General features: G+C 45.8%; 2 protein-coding genes across 3 annotated transcripts in view; one reads left to right on the top strand and one right to left on the bottom strand.

Annotated features, from left to right (window-relative positions):
• Window positions 1–12,157: 12,157 nt before the first annotated feature.
• frrs1b (ferric-chelate reductase 1b) lies at window positions 12,158–21,114 on the bottom strand. 2 transcript variants are annotated; one of them, XM_084443054.1, is made up of 15 exons: window positions 21,095–21,114; window positions 20,038–20,233; window positions 19,134–19,288; window positions 18,786–18,880; window positions 18,465–18,609; window positions 18,191–18,373; window positions 17,787–17,885; window positions 17,389–17,653; window positions 17,110–17,225; window positions 16,892–16,978; window positions 15,470–15,567; window positions 15,189–15,247; window positions 14,909–15,052; window positions 13,299–13,357; window positions 12,158–13,157 (listed from the first exon to the last, which is right to left on the bottom strand). In XM_084443054.1, exons 2-15 carry the CDS (start codon window positions 20,231–20,233, stop codon window positions 13,065–13,067), a joined length of 1,794 nt encoding a protein of 597 aa, XP_084299180.1. In that variant the 5' UTR covers window positions 21,095–21,114; the 3' UTR covers window positions 12,158–13,064. The 2 variants fall into 2 exon arrangements, with proteins under 2 accessions (XP_084299180.1, XP_084299179.1); XM_084443053.1 differs by lacking the exons at window positions 12,158–13,157; window positions 13,299–13,357 and having other exon boundaries at window positions 14,449–15,052.
• Window positions 21,115–22,788: 1,674 nt separating this feature from the next.
• The window catches only part of LOC311312845 (glycogen debranching enzyme-like), a 35,774-nt gene continuing 33,457 nt past the window's right edge, over window positions 22,789–25,105 (top strand). Inside the window, exons 1-3 of the mRNA XM_084442852.1 lie at window positions 22,789–22,927; window positions 23,476–23,642; window positions 24,891–25,101. Of these exons, the coding sequence (XP_084298978.1) occupies window positions 23,561–23,642; window positions 24,891–25,101 (293 nt within the window). The 5' untranslated portion in view covers window positions 22,789–22,927; window positions 23,476–23,560. The remainder of the gene's footprint in view (window positions 22,928–23,475; window positions 23,643–24,890; window positions 25,102–25,105) is intronic.

The following is a 25,105-nucleotide window of genomic DNA, read 5'->3' as shown; positions in this document are numbered from 1 at the left end:
GCAACTAGAATTAGAGGCTGCTAAAGTTGCGAGTCCTGCTCCACATTCTGGTCAGGCTACTTTTGGAGCTGGTTCCTCCACGGTGGTGAGAGGTTTTGACGTGAGCTGAAATATAGCTGTAGTACCTCAGTTTCGTGAGGCCGAGGTAGACTCTTACTTCAGCGCTTTTGAGCGTGTTGCTACCGCTTTGAAATGGCCTGCAGACGTCTGGGCTATAATGCTCCAGAGTAAGTTGACTGGGAAGGCCCAGGAGATTTTATCCGCTCTCTCTCTAGAAGATAGCTTGTCTTATGAGACTATTAAAACAGCTGTGCTTCGAGCCTATGAACTAGTGCCAGAGGCATATAGACAGAAGTTCCGTGCCTACAAAAAGTTGCCGGGCAGAACCTTTGTGGAATTCGCCCGTGAGAAAGAAGGTCTTTTTAATCGATGGTGTAAAGCATGTAACGTGACTGATTTTAATTCTCTGTCTGAGTTGATACTACTCAGAGTTTAAGAATAGTCTGTCTGACCGTTTGGCCACTTATCTAAATGAACAAAATGTTGGGACGTTAGCCCAGGCTGCTGTGCTTGCTGATGAGTTCATACTAACCCACAAGCAGACCTTTGGTGCACCCCGAAATGAGAGTAAGATTTTTACCTACTCTCCTCTGGCTCCCGCTAAAACACAGTCTAGTCCGCCCCGCCTATTGGCTCCACGCTCCAATGAGGAACGAGAGTGCTATTACTGCCATCAAACGGGGCACATTAAGAATGACTGTGTTATGTTAAAACGCAAGCTGTCACAGCCAACTAAGCGACCAAAAGAGGTTGGTTTAGTCCAGACATTGACGGCTCCAGTGTCAATGGCCCCGGAGGTGTGTAACGCTCTAGAACCCTGTTATGCACCATTTATGTTGGATGGCCTGGTTTCTCTCAGTGGCAGTGAGTCGGACCAGTGTCCGGTACGCATACTAAGAGATACAGGAGCAGCACAGTCTTTTATATTGTCAGACGTGTTACCTTTTTCTGATGAATCGTCAAGTGGCTCCCGTGTTTTGGTGCAAGGCATCGAGATGGGTTTCGTGTCTGTGCCTCTCCATCAGATCCATTTAAGCTGCGGTTTAGCTAAGGGAGTGTTTAAAGTGGGCGTGTGCCTGTCTTTACCTGTGAGAGGTGTTACTTTTCTATTAGGGAATGACATCGCTGGTGGCAGAGTTATGCCGGTTTTAGAGGTTTTAGAACGCCCTGAGATTTTGTTGCCTGACGTATTGGCTCAGAAGTTCCCTGAAGTGTTTTCAGTTTGTGCAGTCACCCGTGCTCAAGCACGTAGTTTGGGTGAGGTAGTGGACCTGTCCGAGACCATGTTCGCGACTGAGTTGTCTGATACGCCTGCTTCCCCACCTGGGTCTATTCAGCCTACTGATGAGACGAGTGACCAGCTACTTCAGTGTGATAAGCTTATCTCTGAGACAACTCAACGTCCCATGACTCGTAGTAGTCTTATTGTTGCTCAGAATGAGGATTCTAGTCTAGCCAGATGTTTTGCTGCTGCTCTTGCTCCAGAAATGGCTAGAAACAAGGAAGTAGCTTATTTTGTGGAAGATGGCCTCCTGATGCGGAGGTGGAAATCCCGCATTGATTTTGAGAATGAGTGGAGTTATGTAGTTCAGATTGTCGTGCCTACCCCATATCGGCAGTCTGTTTTATCTCTGGCTCATGATCATCTCTGGTCGGGACATCTAGGGGTCACAAAAACCTATGACTGAGTTTTAAAGCATTTCTTCTGGCCATGGTTAAAGAGAGATGTAGCCAGTTTCTGTCGGACGTGTCATGCATGTCAAATCCCGGACAAGCCCCCATTTTATGTTACGCCCCCACAAGGTGGCTCAGGGAGGAAGGGCGCAACATAAGGCAACAGATAGCAGGTGAGGGTGCAGCAACACAAAACTCCGAAACCAATAATAAATCAAGAACTTTTATTAATATAATGTTATCAGCAACACAGGGATCAAGGAGACCAGTGGCACCAAAGAAAATACAAAACGAAATAATAACCCCACCCCCCTTGGCAGGTGCTAAGCACCCTTAAGTACAGTGGGTGGTGCTCACTCTAACCTAGGGTTGTAACAACAGGTAAACCTACGTGATGTTAAGATGTAGACCCCAGGGTATCTTCCTATTCTCACTTGTCCCTGTGTGCAAAAACAAGAGATTTAACAAACATAACACAACTAAAGTAGGCTGACAACTAAGGTAAATGGACAACAATGTTTTCATTGTTTGTAGTCGAATGGTGTCATAGCCTGGTGGTGTCTAGCTAGCGAATGTAGTAACAGCGTGCAACCGTGGAGATAATAACATGGGCACATTTAGCATGTTTAGTCAGGGAGAGAGGACAATGAAATGTGTCCCAGTGACGTCGATTGTGGATGGTCCAGGCTAGCCAGTTATATTTTAGGTAGTATAGCGCCATCAACAGCCCTCGTTCTCTAGCCTGCCGACTTACTCTTAGCTGAGCTCATTTGCATATGAAAATGTGCTTTATCCGCTCAGTCTGATGTCATGGTCAACAGAGGGGTATAGAGGCATGCTAGAACGCTTATTCTGAATGGTATTTTCAGCAAAAATGCTCAGACATGTTTTGGGGACCCCAAAGACTTACATTAAATTGTTGAAAATTAGCATAATAGGACCCCTTTAAAGAGAAAGTTACCATTTATAGGCTGTGATTCTCCACTCATCTCAGATGGGTGAGGCCCACAGCTACATTATCTTAATGAAAAATACTGTCTTGTTAGCAAACAGCTAAAAGTGCTAACTAGAGGCTGCTGTAAGAGTGGGTTTAAAACTGTCTGGATGAATAGAGAGACCTGGGTCTAAGTGGGCGGGAGGTCAAATGTCACAATTGGACGAACTAAGTATTCTAGTCTATTGTGTTCTAAATGGACTGCACTTACGGTAAATGTAGCCTATTGGTAAAATTGTGCTACTGCTCTCTTCTATTTTGCTTCGCTGTAGTCCATTTGTTTCTACTCTATGGCACTCTGATTATATTATTCTGTGGGCAGATCTAGCCCATTAACAGCTGTCTGTCTGTGCGATGCAAATGGGATCGACGCTGCATCATTTTAGAGAGACCCAGGCGTCGGTGCTGGGAGCCGTGAGGAGGTGGTGCTGGATGTCGGAACACCGGCTGAGTCGCTCACTAAAGTGTTATTCGTACTCAGGGTTGCCATGGTGCCCAGGCTGTCATCTCATTCTGTCGATAACCGAATAACATACTTTTGTTTGGCTTGAAGTAGGCCTACAATCAAAATGTCACGAGGAGAAAGGATAGCCGTTTTAAGAAGCAATGAAGATGGAAAGCAGGATCAAGGATGAATAGTTCAGTGGAGAAAGAGAACCATACAAAACAACATGATGCATAGGCTGCATTTACAGAGCACAGGTATGGATAGGGCCTACTGGAGGTGTGGAGCATAGAGAGAGAGAGAGGGGGGGGGGGAGAATGCAGAGAGGTAGTGGTTTGCTATGTGAAATAGTGGTGTTGTTTCAGCTGACAAAGAAGGTATGATATCACATTTCCCGAGACTGTCATGTCAACAATTGTCTGGGGATAATCAAAACAACAAATTACTATTAAAAAAAATTTGTGTGAGCTCCGACCACTGCTAACTCTCAAAAATAGGAAAGATTAACAGTAAAAATCCTGTCTTGAAAAGAGACATGTTTGTTATAAAGGGCACTGAGCCAGTGAAATATACAGTGGTCAGAGACATGGGCATTTTGCTCTTTGGAGTCACCGATTCTTCTCTCTCTGACAGCATCAAGCCACCAGTATAGCACAGAGGAATGTGCCTACAAAGAGGTCCTAGATGAGGTCAGATGATCGAGAGGAAATATTACTAGGGGTTGGCAGGCTGGCGGTCAGCCGCTGTGGGGTGTGTGATGCCACAAGCTTTGGCATGAAAGAACCCACCACCCCAGACAGGCATCGCCATGGCACTTGGCACAGTGGCACTAATTACATCACTGTCAGAGAGATCAGTAGAGACAGAGAGATCAGCTGAGACAGAGAGATCAACACAGAGAGATCAGTAGAGAGAGATCAGCAGAGACAGAGATCAATTGAGACAGAGATATCAGCAGACAGAGATCAGTAGAGACAGAGATCAACAGAGTATAATAATAATAATAATAATAATAATAATTATAATAATAATTATAATTATTAGTGTTGTTGTTGGTGTTATTATATTATTACTATTATTATTATTATTATCCCCTTGGGGCTAAGCCCCCCATGTATTTGAGACACTGGACTTGGGGCAATGCAGTGGTGCTGTGTGTGTGTGTGTGTGTGTGTGTGTGTGTGTGTGTGTGTGTGTGTGTGTGTGTGTGTGTGTGTGTGTGTGTGTGTGTGTGTGTGTGTGCATGCGCATGCGTGTGTTCGTGTGTTTGTGAGAGAAAGAGGGAGAGGGAGTATTAGAGAGAGTGCATGTGTGTGTGTGTTTTATTTGTGAGAGAAAGAGGGAGGGAGAAAGAGAGAGTGCATGTAGTTTGTGTGCGTGCGTGTGTGGTGATTGTGTGTCTGCGTGCGTGCGTGCATGCGTGTGTGTATGTGCGTGTGTGTCTGTGTGTGTTCAAAGAGTAGTAAAGGGAAAATAATGTTTAGCCCTGTTTTAAGGTTCTTGTCTTTGAAATTGAGAGTTTGACATGTTTTTTTGAATGATTTTTCACGGTGCCCACCCACATATGAATCCCTGCAGTCTTACATAACCGGCCCAGTCTCATTCAGCCGAGCTGGCGCTCTGCCTCCTTGCACTGTTCCCTGCTTTGTTAAATGATTCACGCCTCATAAACAAACTACTGCACCCTCCGGTCCGCCCTCCACAATTAGCTACAGTATAGGACTCTGTAGCCTCTCGTCTCCCTCTTGAAGGGATACAGATTTGGAGTCCCGTTTGAACAGATGGGAGGCTGGGACTAAGGATGAGACAGTATGGATTTTTGCATTACGGTACGGTACGGTATGGTATCTAGTTACACGGTATTTCACGGTATATGGCATTTCACCTCCCCAACACACATTAAAAAAACAAGTATTTTACTTTGAAGGAACTACACTGCAACACATGATGGAAAATACACACTATTGTAATTAAGTTCAGTTTATTAATAGCAATCTTATATTAAATTACAAAATTAACTGTTGCAAGCAACTTGAAATGTGAAGTTTCAGCAGCGCATCATTGTGTAATATCGTAAACGTAATACCGTAAACACAGAAACTCACGGTTCTAATACCGAGGACATTTTATACCGCGGTTCACGGTTTTACGGTATACCGTCTCATTCCTAGCTGGGACAGGCTTAGTGCAAGCTAGTAGAATTCAAATGGATAGTATTTATGTTAGGATACCATGATATTGTAGGCTAGGCTACTGCATGTGCACCACAGTTATCAAGTTTGTTTTTTTTCAGTTCAATGTAAAAGCTAACAGGTTACGTTTTTAATATCAATGCATGTTTACAACTAATGGTCTCAGTGAATAACCAACACATACGATGCAGCGATATGATACGATTTAAGACATCTTATGACATATCTATTTATCACCACAGCGCCCATCACATACTTTGACAATGTGAATAAAATGAAACCGTAGGCTGCCTGGCCAGCTGTGCGTTGTCACTGTGCTGTGAGCTGAGGTGCGTTCTGTGTATGAGAGGAATCTCATTCAGACGTGCGTGCAGAGAGGGCTTAACATACCACTGGACAAATAATGATATACAGAGAAGAGGAGGATATGAAGTCAAGCAATGTGGTGAGATTTAACCTGAGAAAGAGGACATTGATTTTCATATTTCCGGAGAGCAGTACTCTTCCATCCTGCATTCAGCAAGGGTTGAGGCTAGTCTCAGCCTCCCTCTCTGACGGATGAATATGTTATCTCTCTCTCTCGCTCTCTCTCGATCTCTCTCTCTCTTTCTTTCTTTCTTTTTCCTCCTCCTTCCAGAAAGCGACTGCCGGCGTAACTGAGTTGGGTGGGAAGGGAGTGATGGAGTGCTACGCCGACCCTCAGCATCTGAATCCAAACCACGCCAGATCCAGCTCAGAGGCAGTTGCCATGGAGACGAGCGAACCACCCGAAGTGCCCACGGTAACGGACCAAGAAGTGGAACTGGCCGTGAGTGACTCGCCTGAAAAACAAGCCCTGGGGAGTGTAGAGGACGAGCAAGTCTGCTTAGACGCCGACGGCCTGGACTCCCCGGGCAGAACGGCCAAGCTCAACATCTTAACACGCCTGCCGATGGGCACTATCGAGATTGAGGAGCTAGGTGGCCCGGGGGACGGGCTCGGCACCCGTCAGAAAGAAGCTCTGATCCTGGACTCGAGGCGCGAAGAACTCAACCGCAACGAATCCATCGCCTCATCTGTCTCCGACACACTCTCCAGTGCCGACAGTGTGTATGAGAACGAGGGTCATCGCAAGAGACAAGACACCCAGGAGAAAGACCCACAGGCCAAAGAGCCCCTACCCGACGAAGACACACCAGGTCAGGACGCAACAGACCCCTGTGTGTCTCAGGACTGTGAGTGCGACCCCCTGGGCGGCGAGGCGACAGGGGAGTCCCTCTTGGAGCAGTACATCAGAGAGGAGGCCGTGTCCGACGTCTCCAACGAGTCCTGTCCGGACCTGGAAGACCCGGACGAGCTGGACGACTGTCTGAGGGTGGAGATAGCAGCGGCCTCCTCCGACAGCGAGAATGATGAGAAGTGGAGAGCGATCTTCTCCTCTTCCATAAACAAGGAGGACGACGACTCGTACCTGGACAGCCTGCAGCTCAGCGCGCAGGAGCTGTTTGTCCAGAAGGTCGAGGTGAATAACCACGCTGATAACTACCAGGAAGTGATGGATGAGGAAGTGGAGACCACACAGGAAGAGGAATTAGTGGTAGAGCTACTGGATGATGTCACTGGTAATGGGACCGCCACACAGGATGTGACCTTTAACCCTCTCCGTGGGCTATCAAAAACCTTGGATGACAACAACAGCGATGATGAAAAAGACAGCAACAACAACGATGACAACCCACACCTACACGCCCACCACATCACAGGAGATCCCAACAAGAAGATGCCGAAGGACTTCTGCGTGGTCCAGGAAACCAGGAGCAAGAACGTCAGCACGGAGCACGTGAACTTCCAGGTCACCCGTAAGCAGTGGCTAGAGATGGAGGAGCAGACCAAGAACCTGGTCCTCTCGCCCACCAGCAAGACGGGCGCGTTCCATGGCAGCCATAGCTTCATGTACACACCGGTGAGGTACATCGACAAGCCCAAGAGAGACCCCAGCATGGAGAGCCTGCCGCTGGTTGGGGACTACCCCCACATGCAGTTCAGCCCCTGCTCTGAAGATTCGGGCCTGGACGACTCCAGCTACCGGTCCCCCTACGACGACCCAGAGACCTCCATCGAGAGGGAGATCCGTCTGTCCGTGGAGAGAGAGGAGGGCTCCAAGCAGCAGAGAGGGTTCTCCAAGACGGACAAATCGACCGGATGCCCACAGATCCCCAGATCCCCCAGCTCCCCTCTGACGCCATCGTTCATCATCACCTCCTCGCCGGTCAAGGCGCCGCGGATCCTCGTGCCCGACGACGAAGGCGACCCAGTCGACCCCGCCACACCGGGCAGCGCCGCCCGCGGCCTCGGGGAGTGGCATTTCGACAGCGGCTCCGGCCCCAACCTGATCATCCTGGAGGCTTCCAAGCTGTTCATCCGCAGCGCGTCGGAGCTCTGCCTGAACAAGCCCGGCGGAGAGCAGCAGGGCCAGGAGAAGAGCTTCCTGAACAACCCCTTCTTCAAGCTTCGCTCCCGCTCTACAGTGTCCCTGGTGGACGATGAGATCCGGATGGTGAGGGAGAGAGAGGAGGAGCTGAGGAGGGAGAGGGCCAACCTCTATGCCCAGGCGGCCCTGGGCGCCCCCAGTATGATGGGCAGCTTGTCATTTGGTGCGTCGGGTGAGTTCGAGATTCAAGATTCCTTTATTGGTTACATCCACTATACCAGTATGAGGGAGTACAATTTGTTATGTTATGGCTCCTCAGTCTGTCTGGAAATGTTTTTTATTACCAAGGGGCGTTATCAACTGTCTCAGAGCGAAATGCCTCCAGATGCAATTGAAAACTAATCAGAGCAACGAAACATGGGTCACAGACTGGGTGGAAATCTGTCTGAATGTGAGCGTGACAAGACTGATCTGCGGAGAGAAACAAAATGTGAGCTCATGTCATCAGGATGGTGAAGCCAGGCTCCCTCAGCCTTGCAGTACTATAACAACAGAATAATAATACAAGATAAATAGTGATAAAAACAGGTCAATAAATAATTAATTTGTTGAGTAATAGAGTAATAATCGAGTTGATGTGAAGCATATCTCAGAACTTCCCCTGAAATCATGATATGAATGGATTGTTACTCAGATATTACATTACATTACAGTCATTTAGCTGATGCTTTAATCCAAAGTGACTTACCGTAGTTGCATTTAACATAGGAAGTCAGTGTACTACTACTCATCAGAACTCACAAGTGCATCTCCTTTCTAAAGTCACTAAGAGCATAAACTAGTGCCACTGCAATCATCCACTGCTGGTTTACTAGAAGTTCCCAGCAACAGTCAGAAGAAGATCGGGAGTGCAGCCTTTGTCAATTAAGGTCCAAAGCTATGGAACACAATACCTAAAGATATCAGGGAAGCCAGCTCGCTAAATAGGTTTAAACAAAAAACCTTCACTTAAGCTTTTATCTAGATCCTTTTGCACTTGCGGGCTACTTCACTTTTCTTTCTGTTTTAATGTATAGCTCCAGTACAATATTTTATTAAACTGTAATTTTTACAGCGTATTTTATTTGATTTCTTATCTTTATCTCCTATTGTGTTTTATCTTCCATCTTATTTTCCTACTTTTGGTTCATTTTATGCCTATTTTTATGTTATATTTTATAGGGTTAATTGTATACATCCTCTGTTGTAAAGCACTTTGAGCTGCATTTATTTGTATGAAAGGTGCTATACGAATACACTTTATTATTTTATTATTATTATTATTATTAATAAAGCCAAAGTGCAAGCCAAAGTGCAAGAGTAGCAGAGTTTGTCATACCCCTCATGTGTTTGAGACAATTTACCACTGTACTGTAGGCGTTTAAAGAATAAAACATGTTTCTCTTTTATGTTTTAGGCGAGGTCCCTATGAAGTGCAAGTCCTCTCCATCATCGCCAATGAAAACACCATACAAGATGGACCGCTCCACCCTCTCCTGTGATCACAGAGTAAGTTATCTCTCCAAACACACTAGCAGCAGTAGTAATAGCAGTAGTAGTAGTAGTAGTAGTAGTAGTAGTAGTAGTAGTAGTAGTAGTAGTAGTAGTAGTAGTAGTAGTAGTAGTAGTAGTAGTGTAGTAGTAGTAGTAATAGTAATAGTAATAGTAGTAGTAGTAGTAATAGTAATAATAGTAATAGTAATAGTAGTAGTAATAGTAATAGTAATAGTAGTAGTAGTAGTAGTGTAGTAGTAGTAGTATTAGTAATAGTAATAGTAGTAGTAGTAGTAGTAGTAGTAGTAGTAGTAGTAGTAGTAGTAGTAGTAGCAGCAGTAGTAGTAGTAGTAGTAGTGGTAGTAGCAGTAGTAGTAATAGTAGTGGTAGTAGTAGTAGTAGTAGTAGTAGTAGTAGTAGTAGCAGCAGTAGCAGTAGTAGTAGTAGTAGCAGTAGTAGTAGCAGTAGTAGCAGTAGTAGTAGCAGTAGTAGTAGTAGTAGTAGTAGTAGTAGTAGCAGCAGCAGCAGCAGTAGTAGTAGTAGTAGTAGTAGTAGTAGTAGTAGTAGTAGTAGTAGTAGTAGTAGTAGTAGTAGTAGTAGTAGTAGTAGTAGTAGTAGTAGTAGTAGTAGTAGTAGCAGCAGCAGTAGCAGTAGCAGTAGTAGTAATATGTCATCTTGGTCTATTGATCTCTGTTTGGTTTGGCATGTGGGAGAAATGGTTGTTTTAACAACAAATGAGTCACCCATCTATTTCGGCATGCCTCGGACGGGATTACAACCCAGGTTTCCCACTTTGGAGGTGGACATGTTGACAACTGCACCAATAGGGATGTTCCTCTTGGAGGGACTGCTAGCGTTCCTTTGAGGAGTGAGTTTCACCAGCTATAGTACTCAACGTTTCACTCGGTTACATTTACTAGTGTGGTTCATGAGAAATGACAAAAAAGGTGCTATAATATGCAACAACTGCAACTCTTTTCAAGGTACTGTTGGAAACCGTAAAGGGTTCTTTCTGACCTAAAAAGCGCTCTATTTGGAATCTATTTCTATTCTAACCAACGGTTCTATAAAGCACCCTTTATTAGAGTGTACCATCAAGTGTCCAGCTAGTTAACCTGATGTTTCTGTCAGTTTCCTGAGGTGTAACCCTGCTAGTTAACATGATATTTCTGTCAGTTTCCTGAGGTGTAACTCTGACCTGATGTTTCTGTAAGTTTCCTGAGGTGTAACTCTGACCTGATGTTTCTGTCAGTTTCCTGAGGTGTAACTCTGACCTGATGTTTCTGTCAGTTTCCTGAGGTGTAACTCTGACCTGCTGTTTCTGTCAGTTTCCTGAGGTGTAACCCTGAAATTATGTTTCTTTCAGTTTCCTGAGGTGTATACCTCCGGAGGTCGGCGTAAGAGTGCCCTGGCCCTGCGCTGGGAGGCTGGGGAGTTCGCCAACAATGAAGACTGAACATCAACAGGATCCTGCTGCTGAAAACACATTCTGCTGCTTCAACAGACTTCAACACCGTGCTACAAACACTGTTTGTTTCATGTTGCAACATGCTGTATCTTCATTGCTTCGTTGCTTCTGTGATGTTATAGTTTCTGGGCAGAGAGAGAGACAGACTATTGGACTTTACTGTGAGGATCCCCTATTGTACAGTACATATGATAGAATGTGGATAGTTGGTTGAATGTTTGTGGATAGATGAGCATCTAGTATAGATATGGGAGACCCTCCGTATGAAGTGTTTGCTACTATTGCAGTGTGTTTACCAAGATGCCTATGTAATCTGAATGTAGTCCACAGTTGCTAACAGTTACATTACAAGTGACATTCCCATGTAAAGTGAATATAAAAAAATATGTTGATGTAGTCTTGGTAAAAACCATATTTATTGTATGTTCGTACTGTGTATTCCTCTGAAACAACTTATATTGTTTCCCGAAACCGTGTATAATGTTGTCAGACCTGAACTTTTATGCATACTACAATCTATCAGCAGCAGAAGTGAGTTAAGTCAAAATCAACATTTATTTTCCAGTACACTTTCCACTAATTTCCAAATAAAGGGCATTGACATACTTAATTTTTCAAAATTGATTTTAATGACAAGTGGAAAATCAATACTGGGACCTTCAATTGGACTGACAGATTTCACATTTAAAAGCTAACAGAGCTGTATTATGGCACAAATAGCACAAAACTGACACTTTTGCTCCAGTAAATGTCAGATGTTTAGCATAAAAACTAACTCATTACCATTCTGATATTCCAATTTTGGATCTGAAAGCAGATACTCAAAAGTGTTTTAAGCTAATTTAATTGTTTTTCATTTCACATGATATGTTTGTGTGCTTAACTGTTATAGATCTGCTTAGAGCTCACCAGGACTGCTTGCTGTGTTTGAACCTGTGTGATATGATCGCCTGGTTTGAGAGAGGCCCTGGAGACCCACTCTCTGACTGGGTGATATGATCACCTGGTCTCTCTCACTCTGTGATGTGATCACCTGGTTTGAGAGAGGCCCTGGAGATCACCTCTCTGACTGGGTGATATGATCACCTGGTCTCTCTCTGTGAGATGTGATCACCTGGTTTGAGAGAGGCCCTGGAGATCACCTCTCTGACTGGGTGATATGATCACCTGGTCTCTCTCTGTGTGATGTGATCACCTGGTTTGAGAGAGGCCCTGGAGATCACCTCTCTGACTAGGTGATATGATCACCTGGTCTCTCTCTATGTGATGTGATCACCTGGTTTGAGAGAGGCCCTGGAGATCACCTCTCTGACTGGGTGATATGATCACCTGGTCTCTCTCTCTGTGTGATGTGATCACCTGGTTTGAGAGAGGCCCTGGAGATCACCTCTCTGACTGGGTTATATAATCACCTGGTCTCTCTCTCTGTGTGATGTGATCACCTGGTTTGAGAGAGGCCCTGGAGATCGCCTCTCTCTGACGCTCTGCTGCCCTGCAGGTGTTTTTCTCTGTAATCTCAATTCTGGTGTTCAAGAGATCAGTAGTGCAACAATAAACATGTGTGACCAGACCTCCCAGCACTTCAGTTATGTTTTATTGACACTTCCAAACAAACATTGCTAGGTGCAAGGTGCAACAGAGAGTGAACACACACACATACACACACACACTCAAACGGTCTAGTATGCCCCACACACACACACACGCACACACACTCAAACGGTCTAATATGCCCCACACACACACACACACACACACACACACACACACACACACACACACACACACACACACACACACACACTCAAACGGTCTAGTATGCCCTACACACACACGCACGCACGCACGCACACACACACACACACACAGTGGTATTGCTGCATTCATTAGGTCGAGAGTTTTATGTCTGTCCAAACCCCCGTGTCTCTGTGACCTTCCCATGTTGAGATATGGCCGTTTCAATCCCCCCCATTGACAATGAATGGGGGGAATTTTTCACCATAGTCTAAACCCCATGTCTCTAGCTCCCCCACAAAGGGAGATGACTTTGCTCAAACTTTTGTTTTAATTTGTGGATCCGCCCCATGATTCGGATCCGCTCCAAATTGTAATGGCTTCTTCATTGGCTCATGCTACACCCCTCCACGAGTTTCATGAAGATTGGTCAGATAGTTTTTTGCGTAATCCTGCTTACTAACAAACAAATAAACAGACTAACTAACTGACAGAACCACACACATGACCGGAAATATTATGATTTAACAACAAAACTTTCATTATTATTCATTTCAAACATTTCTAATGGTTTTCAAGAGGATACCCAGGAATGAGACATTTCCCAGTAGGAACAATGCCAGGACAGTCTTCTTGAACTGTGACGCCTGGGAAAGAGGAAACCATTTGACAAACTAATTATAAGGAAAACAGAGCAAACTGATCTAGAAAACCATCAGTTACTGTCATGAAAACAAAGCACACTGATCTAGAAGTCATGGGTTACTGTCAGGAAACACCAGACTCACCTTCTTCAGCTTCTCTGACTGACTGAGCAGGATCTCCTCATCCTCGGTGACCCTGCCCACTGTGGAGAGGAGAGGACATCTCAACACCACTACAGCTGAACTTCAGGGAGGTACTGTAGAGCTACAGTATGGTGTTTTTCCACCGCACTATACCGACGCAGGCAGGTCAACTTGATTGGACTTGACTTAACTCTACTCGCTTTGCTTTCCACTGCAGGTAGGGAGTTCAGGCGCTGCACCAACATTCTATATACTTAATGAGTGAAACAGTGAGAAACTGGTATACAATGACATGTTCAGCAATGTTATCAAAACATTTACTATAACAAGGAGTCGTTACATTCTCCATTTCACTGTAGTGTTAGCAACGTCTTTCAACTAACATATAGGACAGCGATCTGGGTAGCATCTGTATTTAATTGTGTATCTAAAACCCATTCCACATCAATATGCAGCTTTCACTCAATGTAGGCTAGCGTTACCTCTACAGCATGCCGTCGGTGCTACTGTCCGAGGCGTTCAAAGTCTACACTTGTTTTCGAAGTGAAACAGGCACAAAATGTTTCAGGACTCCCCTCATTATACTCAAAAGTCCCTGGTGAGTTTTCCCAAGTTGATCAAGACAAACTATATCTCAAATTAGAGCTCAGACCTGTGTGAATTTATATAAATTCACTATACTAAAGAACTTGGGACACAAACTCTAATGCAGTGAAAAGGGATTTCATTGTCAATGTTCGGCATTCATTTTCAAGGCTTAGGACATTCATTTTCAAAGTTCAGGACGTTCAGTCTGAAAAGCATATGCTGACATTTCACGTGTGATAATCTCACCCACACACCGTTTAAATCACTTCTGCTCTTAATGGAACCAGACTGAACAATAGATAGATGTGTTGAGCACAAAAAAACATTATCATTAAAAAGACAAACATAATTGCCGTTAGCTGTGAAAGCTCTAATTGAGCACATTCAGTACAGTGTAGAAAAGACAGTGTAGAAAGTAAACGCTGCATTTATCTACTCTATTTTGATAGTGTTACAGTATGTTTCTTATAATGTAGTATTTGTTCCATGCTTAGTGCTCTGTGAAATGTTCCTAGATAATATGTGTCTAGCTAATAGAATTAAACATTTTCCAGGAGCTAGCTTGATCGTCTCGTTGAGAGAGGTCAGGGAAGAATATTTACATTTCTGCTACAGTATATTGCTCAAATGCTATATTGCTCAAATCGGTGAGCTGGTATTTTGCTTCCCTCTGGAAAATGCAGGGGTAGGATCACAATGTACATCCCCCTTTGCTCTCGGTAAAGCACACTGTGTTGCCTTTGTGTGTGAAATGTGCTATATAAACATTTGATTTGATTAGATTTTGATTGAGTGTGTGGGGGAGGGGGGTTGAGGAAAGCTTTCATTATCAAATCTGTTATAACAAAGTAATACCACATAGAGGCGCTGTACCAGTGTAGGTGAAGGTGTAATTCCTGTCAGTTGTTTGAGTTTGGGTTCCAGTCCAACACTGAAACCAAAGAGAGAAGGTCCCTCTGACTGAACCAGCGTGAATGGGGAGAGGTGAAATAAGATGACCGCCAGAGAGAGGAGGCACTGACCTGCGGTGAGGTATCCCCTGGAGTGGAGCTCCAGGATCAGATGGACTAGGACTAGCCAGCCTACCCAGCCAGACAACACTGCTGTGGGCCAGGGCCCCGGGAGGAGCAGGGCCTGCTGCTGGGCCCCAAGGAACATGGTCACAACTACAGAAAGAGAGAGAGAGAGACAGAGAGAGAGAGAGAGAGAGAGAGAGAGAGAGAGAGAGTGGGGGGGGTGAGAGAGAAAGCTGGTGGTAATTGTCTGATCATCATCATCATCAATGTTATCCTCATCTCTTACCTGCAAGGATCTGTGCAAGGGTTCCTGTTCCCAGATGTACCCAGTTGAAGATGTACCTTCTGAGGAAGGGGAGAGATAACCAAGTATAAAATAAACAATGACTAAAACATTCAAGTCCTTGCAACAACAGTCTGGGACTCCAACACTTGCGTTGGGTCCTTGAACAAATTGTCTAGGCTTTAGGTTTAAGCTCAAGGCTTGAAATTTGCTTGAATTTGCTAGTTCGAATCCCATTGGGTTTACATGAGCATCATTTAGTTGAGTAGAATTCTAGAACTTACCGTGAGGAGTTTGGTGCCGGTCTGAGGACGCCCATGATTGGCTGGATGACAGACAGCGCCATGACGGTACAGCCCAGGTAAGGGTGGCGGCCTGCTCGCTGGAGGGGGGGCAAGAACTAACCTTCAACAAACGTTCTTCTAAATATTCTTCAACCATGAGAGTTGGTTAAAGTAGATTATGTTTATCAACTACCCTGCTCACACTCAACAATAGAGAGACACTAAACTCTAGACAGACTCTCTCTGGAGACACTCAACACTAGAGGGACACTGAACCAGGGACGTGCTGGGACGAAAAAACGGCCCGGTGGCCCTTATCGCCGGCAGCCGTTCTATGATTCTTCAGAACCTACAGATGGCCAGCACGGCCCTGCACTGAACTATACACAAACACCTGGAGTATATAATGAATTTGTTGGAGCAAGATTCAGGGAAACTGGAGCAAAAAAACCTTAGAGAAGTTACAGTTTATAGGTTAAGCATCTCCGGACCTCAGCTGCCTCACGCTAAGGAATCAGAAGATAGGCTCCTGTCCTATGGGCCACTAGGCTCGAGAACCATTGATTCTCAAGGCTACTTACTTTATCTTTACTAGGTATACTTTACCTACAGTAATTAGTTTAGATCCACTATTGAGGTCTGTTCAAATCAAGTGTGACCAGAATCAAACAACACAGAACAGTCAGTTCTCTCTGTGAATCAACGCTGACGTAATCGTTCTTGTGATGTTATCTGAGAGTAGCGTTGTTGTCCAAGTATTGAAGGTTATATTCTGTACACTCATTCACAACAGGTCTACCAGTCTATTCTCTATTACATAGAAAGAGAGACCCCTAGTGGTAATTGTAAGACATGACACACCAAAGAATGGTCCTACCTAGTATATTAAATATTGTTGAGCAGAGTGCACAATAAAAGATAATTAAAGACAAACTTTTTCCAGAGAGATGAATGGGTTAAATTCAGCTTTGAGGATGGAGACCATCTTAACTACATCTTTGCTGCCCAACCACAGGACTGTGAGCCAGTATACTTTGGCCCTGTGACTCAGTGGTGATTCAGACTGTTGAATCATGGTGGTTCTGACTGTAGCTAGCAGACCAAGACGACATTTGACCACACAGCTGACTCACACAGCCAGACTGACGGCAGGAGGAGGAAGAGGGAGAGAGAAAGATGAAAAGAGACCTGCCAGCCAGCCAAGAGAGATACCTGCCAGCCAACCAGGAGGTATAGACAGAGAGAGAAAGAGGGAGAGACCAGCCAACCAGGAGAGAGGAGGCAGAGGGAGATGAAGTTGAGAAACATGATACATTGTTGAGAGCGATAATGGTTTTCCAACTGGTGGTAAAAAGACAGACAAACAGACAAGACATTTAATCAAGACAACAGACAGACAGACAGGCAGACAGACAGACTCACCTTGCTCCACCCCCCTCTGTAGATGAAGGGTAAGGTGAACCCTACACAGGTAAGCATCACTGACACCGTCATCAGGACTCTATGCACCTGTAGACACATGGAGGAGCATCATCATCATGATCACCATCATCATCATGATCACCATCATCACTGCTATCAGTTCAAGGCAGCTTGATTAAAGCAAAGGTACGGTGTGTTTAAATACCAAAGACCCCTACCTGAAACCAGACTCTCTGTCCGCACACCGTCCACTCTGGCCAGTCCACTTTAAAGTGGCGAGCGACCAGGATCCCGGTGCTGACGGTCACCATCCAGGCCACGAGCATCAGCGCACCTGGAGACGCAGAGAAACACGGCTTCACGGCTCAGAGCTGTGTTTAAATAAAGCCATGTGGTTCATACTGTAGGCTTGGTCAGAACACTGTTTCATATAATATAGTATTTTTGTTGTACTACACTGATGAAATGTGTTACAACTGGCGATGGCGTTCATTCACCGTGGAACTTAATCAACAAGGGTGACCGTGAGCCAATCAGATCCTCGGGAGGACCCGTGATGACCTTCTGATTGGTGGAGATCAGGGGCTGGTGGTCGTGTCTGTGGACGACGCCGTCTCGGGCTCTGCCGTGGGCCAGGAACAGGAAGTAGCTCTGGTCCAGTCCGAACCTGCCGCCGCCCTGCTGGGGCGGGATCACGTCTCTACGGAAATGACACTGGATGACCCCGTCGGACAGCCTCCAGGCCCGGTCCCGCAGAACGTCCTGGAGAACATTCACACAGAGGTGGAACATCCCGTTTCACATTTACAGACTACTGTACAGCAATGGAATGTATGTGTGTGTATGTATATGTGTGTGTGTGTGTGTGTGTGTGTGTGTGTGTGCGTGTGTCTACCTCCGATACCACTTCAGGGTGAGTTCGTCCAGATACATAGGCAGCATTGATGTCCACACGCTCCCCATCTTTCACACACAGGTAAACATCATCATTCCCCTACAAATATGACACACATTTGACACAAGATCAGTGCCTCATTACAACGATACCTGATGTATTGCAACAGGTTGCGTATCTGGTAGTAGCTAGTACAGAGGAACAGTGAGTCTGTGTCTGTATTCAGACAATGTTATGTGTAAATTTTTCAATTCATGTGCCGTGTATACAGTAAACTACTTGGTTTCATGGTACTGCAGTAGTTCATCTTTTAGCCATACATGGTCTCTCTCATTAAAGTATCTATCTATCTGTCTGTCTGTCTGTCTGTGTCTGCCTGTCTCTGTCTGTCTGTCTTTACCCACCATCCATCTGTCATGTGACAGGGCGAAGGACACGTATCCCTCCGCCGGTGCGCTGAGCTCGAACAGCGTAGTCCGCCCCCGGGTGGAGAAGGACAGGAAGAAGCAGCCGGGCTCCATCCCCGGGTCACAGCCCTCCGGCTCCCGCAGACACGACTTGCTGCTGCCGCAGCCCTCCGAGCTCAGCTGAGAAAGAGGAGAACAACTGCCTCATCACACACACACAGGTATCACCACTGACGCTACTGTGGATGTAAAAGCTCCGACGGAGGCTCACGGTGCTGGGCAGGAGGGGCGGGGTGGTGGTGGGTCCAGGCGGGGCTGTGGAGGGGTCAACGGGAGCAGGGGTCACCCCCGTCAGGGTCACCACAGGACCAGGCAGCTGCACCCAGTACTCCTTAAACTTGTGCACCACCGTCACCCTGACACAACAACAACAACAACAACAACAACAACAACAACAACACAAAGACCAGACATTACTCACTCTACACACTGGAGAATACCAGCAGAATGCCACTAAGGCAGATGCTATGCTGTGTTCAGGCGATTTGTTGACCAATCCTGCCGAACAGTGAGAGAGAAGCTGGTGACTCACCTGAACTGGACTCTTTCTGGAGGGTTCTGAGGAGATTCCCACACGGCATGGACCTCCGTCTTCTTGGAATCACTGGTGTGGCTCACTGCAGATCCCTTCAAATGATAGGTTGGTGGTGCACACACACACACACACACACACACACACACACACACACACACACACACACACACACACACACACACACGGCTCCTCGCGTTATCATTAGAGAAGCACTGTTGAAGCATCATAATGAGACAGGTAGCATCTTGCCTGTTAATCCTTCCTCCTGCTGACATAACACTGATATAGCCGACGTCTACCTGAGTGTGAACACACTGCTATAACACTGATATAGCTGACGTCTACCTGAGTGTGAGCACACTCCAGCAGCTGCGAGAGTTCAGGAGACACCAGACTGAAGGACCCCACCCAGGGACCGACGGCCTTCCCTGCAGCCCGCGCTTCTATCAGGAAGCCCTTGAAGTAGGCTGACCCGGACACCAAGGCAACCGACAAAGTCACTGATGATGAAAGACAAGTGGACGAACGGACAGACAAACAGACAGACAAACGGACAGACAGAGAGAGAGACGGACATGGATAAAAAGAGAGGCTTGCCATAAAAAGAGATGGATACAAACATAAATCATATAAACACAGTGGGAACAGATTTAAAAGAAACAATCAAAGTAAATGATTCAACTGATTCAAGTCCTGATTTAACTGGAGGAAGTTCTGTGACATCCACACATTTATGTCAGAAATACATTCTGTCAAGCGGTCAATTTAGCTGTAGTCGATAGGTGTCACAGAAATGTAGAGCTGGGTGTCATCAGCATAGCTATGGTAATTAATGTTATTCCTTCTCATGACATCGCATAGGGGTAACATGTACAGACTGAAAAGAACGGGCCCTAGAATTAATCCTTGTGGAACCCCACGTTTTCTCTGTGTTTTTGAGCTGTGGTCACCAAGGGCGATGAAAAACTCTTGGCCAGTTAAATACGTCCTGAACCAGTCAAGGACAGGCCCAGAGAGGACTACCCAGTCCTCCAGTCTTCTAATAAGCATACTATGGTCTACCATGTCAAATGCTGCACTTAGGTCCAGGAGGACAAGGACAGAGAGCTTTTTCTACATTTATTCTGAGGTTGTTAACAACCTTGACCAGCACTGTCTCTGTGCTATGGTACTGGTGAAGACCTGCCTGAAATGTGTCCAAGATACAATTTGCAGCTAGGAAATCATTTAGACTACACTACCAGACTACCTGTGATATTGTCCCCGGGTCTGAATGTAGACTTTGTCACGGTGATGTTGTACGGTGCGGGGTCAGGGCTGGAGTGCTGTCCGTGCTGCGGCACCATGTCCACACAGGCCCGAGACACCTTCCCATCTCTGTAGCCACGGGCTGTCTGCAGACACACACACACCACCACCACCACCAACACACACCTCCCTGGCATCTAAAGAGACAGTAGTCACAGAGGAGAAAAGACAGGAACTGGGGTTTGATAAAGAAACCCGGATGTTGGCATTTGTGAATGTGGTGAAAACAAATATAGCCCAGTTTTTTTTTTGTTTCAAGATGTATTCAGGAGGATTCAGGAATAGCACTAATAATAACTGAATCATCTCCTCATGACTAGGGATAGGGGACATTTTTGGACGCTTCTTACGGACTTCCCTGTAGTCTAGTGTGTACCGTAGTGGGGTGTAATCTGGCTAGTGCAGATTAAGACACTGAGCATGGTCTCAAGAGATAAACTGTGAGTGTTACCAAACCTGGCCATTTGAACAACTGCTGTTCCTCAGTTCTCAATACCCTAGAATTCTCAATTCAATTCAATTCAATTCAAAGGCCTTCGCTGGCATAGGAACCATATGTTTGTATTGCCAAATCAAGAAAATCATACACAAATCACACACTAAATACAAATAAGTGAGAACTGTGTAAACACTGCATCTAATTATCTCTCTCTCCTACTATATACCAAGGAATATAACCTCACACTGGCTGACTGATAGGTACATCATTTTAACTATTGGAGACGTTAACATGTCCATCCACATAAACACTGTAAAGTGTCTGTTGTTGATTGTGGCACTTTGTTTCAGTTCAAGTGAGAGCATTTCACTCTCATGCTGCTCTCTGCTCCCCCAGGCCTGTCACACCGCACTGGAATGATGGTGGGAAAAACTACACTGGATTGAAATTTAGATGCAATAGGCCTAAGCCTAATCATGTTCGTCTTCGCCATTATATATGTTTAATTATCTATGAATGTTTTAATTGTTTTGAGAAGAACGAATGTTTGCTCACTTACCTTGCTTCTGTTTCCTTGAAACTGTTGTCAACTTCTGAAGTCACTGCATGAAGGGGGCTGTCCTTCAAAATACGACAGAGAGGGTTGGCTAGGGGATTGGCCTAGGAACGGTGTGATTATTTCAACTGCATTGTACACAGAGCAGGCTACTGGCGAATTATTTGCAACATAATTATTGCAGCCTATAATAAACTCATAATAAAGTTTCCAAAACATTTTAACCCAAACCATCAGTTACAAGCCTCAAGCCTCAAGCCTTGTAAAATGACGAATCTGTAACCCGGACACAGCTGATTGCTGTCAACCTGCGTTCTAACGCTCCCCTAGATCCGCGTGTGACGTCATCCATTCGGGTACCGCGACAATCAGACAATTTACGGCGATTTCAACCATCCTCTCCACTCTGTCATCTACTCTGCACTCATTCAGGCGGTTTGTGAAATGTGGCACCAGAGAGAGAACATGACTTTGGACCTTTAGTAGGCTACGCAAACTGTCAATGCATACAGTTCCTCTGCACGTCCCCTCCTTCCTTGGGGGATCTCTGACCACGACCTGGTCCACCTCAGGCCCCTCTACAAACCAGCCTACAACAACCACCAGGACAGGGTGGATGGACATATGGCAGAATTGCTTTGAGACAACAGAGAAGGGCTCAGTGAAGGACATGAACGGACTGGAGGCATTACGGGCTACATCAGCTTCTCTGCGGACAGTACCCCACGGTGCGCAACAACCAGTGACTGCATGACAAAAAGAGGGGATAGATAGATAGATAGATAGATAGATAGATAGATAGATAGATAGATAGATAGATGGATAGATGAAGCCCTTTGAATTGAATTGTTGTAGTGGTGAAGGTGAAGAACAAGGATGGGATGCGTACACAGGGAACTGAAAGGGAGGATCAAAGGAAGCCCCGCCCCCTCTCCTGGACTGACCATCAACACCGAACAGGGGAAGAGCGAGCTGAGCAGGCTCCGCACAGGCAAGGCGGCAGGACTTGACGGCGTCAACCCGAGGGTGCTCATGACCTGTGCTGACCAGCTGGGCCAACTGCTCCTTCCTGAACATCTTCATTCTGAGTCTGACACTGAAGGGTCCCAGAGCTGTGGAAAACACCCTGCCTGGCCCCACTGCCCAAGAAGAAAGGTCTCCCCAGTGTCCCCAGGGTCTTGACATCCCATAATCAGAATCACCCTGGAGAGGCTTGTCCTGGCGCACCTCACATCCCTGGTGAAGACAGACCTGGACCCCCTGCAGTTTGCCTACCAGGCTCCCATAGGAGTGGACGACGCCATCCTCTCTACCTGCTACAGTATAGGGAGGGCTCACTCCCATCTGGACAGGACTGGCAGCACTGTGAGGATCATATTCTTTAATTTCTCCAGTGCCTTCTTTAACACCATGCAGCCCTCACTTCTGGGGGACAAGCTATGGACACTGCAGGCGGACGCTAGTATGGACTACTTGTATGGACTACTTGACCGGCAGACGGTATGTGAGGCTTCAGGGCGGTGTGTCAGAGAGTGGTCAGCAAAACAGAGCTAACAGGCCGCAACGTTATAATAAATGAAATCGACAGTGAAGTTATTTTGTGAACGAATCATATTCGTTGCAATCAAGTAATCTTTTACTAAAGTGGGCAAAATAATCGTTTTACATATTAATTTTTGCCATCCTCCGCTTGAACACCACGATGGCCCGGATAGGGTGAGATCTGAAATGGGTTGGCGGAATTTGACATTCGGGCCACGCCCCCGTGCTAGACAACCTGGGCACCAGCCTCCAGCCGGACCTGCGCAGTGCGCCCTCACGGAAAAGCAGTCGGAGGTGAATTGGCTCTTGATCAATTATGCTTCAATGTAACTATTGGATCAATTATGCAATATTTAGGCTAAAGTGTCTACGACCATTGCAATGCTGCTGCTTACCCGCCTTCATTCATGTGCTAGTTGGTTATATGTGCATGTTCGCATGTTTCTCTTCAATTAGCGTCAAGTACTTTTCATTAATTCGCTCTTGATTTGTTTTTGAACAACCAATCTATTTGATACAATGTTACATTAGGCTATAGCCTAGTATTCTGTTCTGCTCGAACATGGCAAACCTTTTCTTACAGACTTGTTCTGGATAGTCCACAGCATATATTGATTCGTTTTCAATTTCCAATAGATCTATATTTTGGCATGCATACAATTGCTCTCTTTAGTTCCCTCAACATATCGCCTATTGGAAGCTGAAAAGTAGATAGGCAGTGACTTATAGAAACACCATTACCGACGCATCTCCATTTCATGCATGCAGGTATAGATCTATATATGTAAGCATTTGGCCTCGGTTCAGTTTCCTCACTAAGACCCCCTCCCTCCCTGTTGAAGGGGTTGAGAGCGAAAGTGCGCCGGATTCCAGAGAGAGGCATCGTTTCCCCGCTTGTAAAGGCCACCCTAAATAAGGAAAGATAAAATGGTCAGTGCCAGACAGACCCGGGTGTTGCTCCTGAATGACATGGAGAAGCTGGATAGGACCCTGTTCCGCCTGGAGCAAGGTATGTATGACCTTAATATATCCACCATGTGTGTTCTAGGCTATACCCTCGGTGTCGTCAACTCACAGACGTAAGATGTGTAGCCTACAGTGTGTTCAGTAAGTGCTGTTCACTAGAGAATGACATTACTTTAATCTCGAATTCACCTCTGACACAACAGTGTTAACCAAGGATTCAGTGCCATCATTGCATAGGAGCGTATAACAGACAACACTGCATAACAAAAAACAACAGTAAAAACAACAACAACAACCTAAAGATAGGGGGGATGTAGGGGAAATCAGACAATCAACTCGCGGACAGAGTCCCAAGCTTTTGTCGAAGTCTTTCAACAGGCAGGCTGCCCGTTCCATGTTTAGCAATCCAAGTATTCCTTCAGCCACAACTCCCTGGGGAAAGAGGCTGGGCTACGCTCCTTCCAGTTTAAAAGAATAAAGCGCTTAGTAGTTAAACAACTCAATGTCCACAGCCGGTGAACAGTCACTCCTACCCTATCGTCTGGTTTATGGCTGTGACATAAGTGAAGTGACTGTGAATCTAATTCAACTCTGGCTTTGTAGCGGCGATTTTGCTCCCGTAGTGAAACATACAAGTACACTCGTAGAATAGAAACACATCCCTGTGTTTGGTTAAGGACAATATAACACAACATGAGTAGTTTATAACACATCTGTTCTAAGAGTGTACAGAAAATGTACGGCATTTACGGCGACTCTAGCACTGTGTGAAGAACATTCTAGTAAGAATATTCTAGTTTGCAGCTATTGATAGCCAACAGCCATCACACTGTGTCTTTGCTCTATGCTTTAACTGCTGCTTCAACGTCGGACAAGACATGCAGGGCATTTGGTTCATACTTTAAGCACATGTGAACTTCTAAATCATGAGGATATCAGACTGTCACGTCTGTAGGCCCCGGCAACAGGTGTCAACACACCGTCCTTGATAGGCTTAGTAAAGCTGCCCCAAATTATGCAATATTAATCCCATCAGCCTTGCTGGAGGACACACCGTACAGACGTACCGAAGGTTACACACATTCACAATGCATGCCTGTCAATCATTGTCAACAGCTGCTAAACACTGAATACCCCAGACTTGCATGCATGCATACACACAAACACACACACACACACACACACACACACACACACACACACACACACACACACACACACACACACACACACACACACACACACACCGTACAGTAACACACCGTTACCTAACACCACATCTTCCCACCAGGCTATGAGCTCCAGTTACGCCTGGGCCCCACCCTGCAGGGGAGGAGTGTCCGCGTCCATACCAACTACCCGGCCGCCAGCCAAAAGTACGACCCGCTGAGGTTCCAGCCTCTGGACTGGGTCAACACCGCAGGGAGAGACGATGACTCCGACAAGTACTGCAAACTGGACCTGAAGGTGGCCGGGTCGTACCAGTACTATTTCGGCGTTGGGTCA

This window comes from Borostomias antarcticus (genome assembly GCF_949987555.1).
Source record: "Borostomias antarcticus genome assembly, chromosome: 9".
Lineage (NCBI taxonomy): Eukaryota > Metazoa > Chordata > Actinopteri > Stomiiformes > Stomiidae > Borostomias > Borostomias antarcticus.
This window is presented reverse-complemented; position numbering and strand designations above follow the sequence as displayed.

Excerpts from the sequence above, each read along its gene's own strand:
- frrs1b (XM_084443053.1), bottom strand. The coding sequence starts at position 20,233 with ATGCCAGGGAGGTGTGTGTTGGTGGTGGTGGTGGTGTGTGTGTGTCTG. Across the intron at positions 18,374-18,464 it reads CGCCCCTCCTGCCCAGCACC|CTGAGCTCGGAGGGCTGCGG; the intron begins GTGAGCCTCCGT and ends CCTCTTTCTCAG. Across the intron at positions 16,979-17,109 it reads GACAGAGAGTCTGGTTTCAG|GTGCATAGAGTCCTGATGAC; the intron begins GTAGGGGTCTTT and ends ATGTGTCTACAG.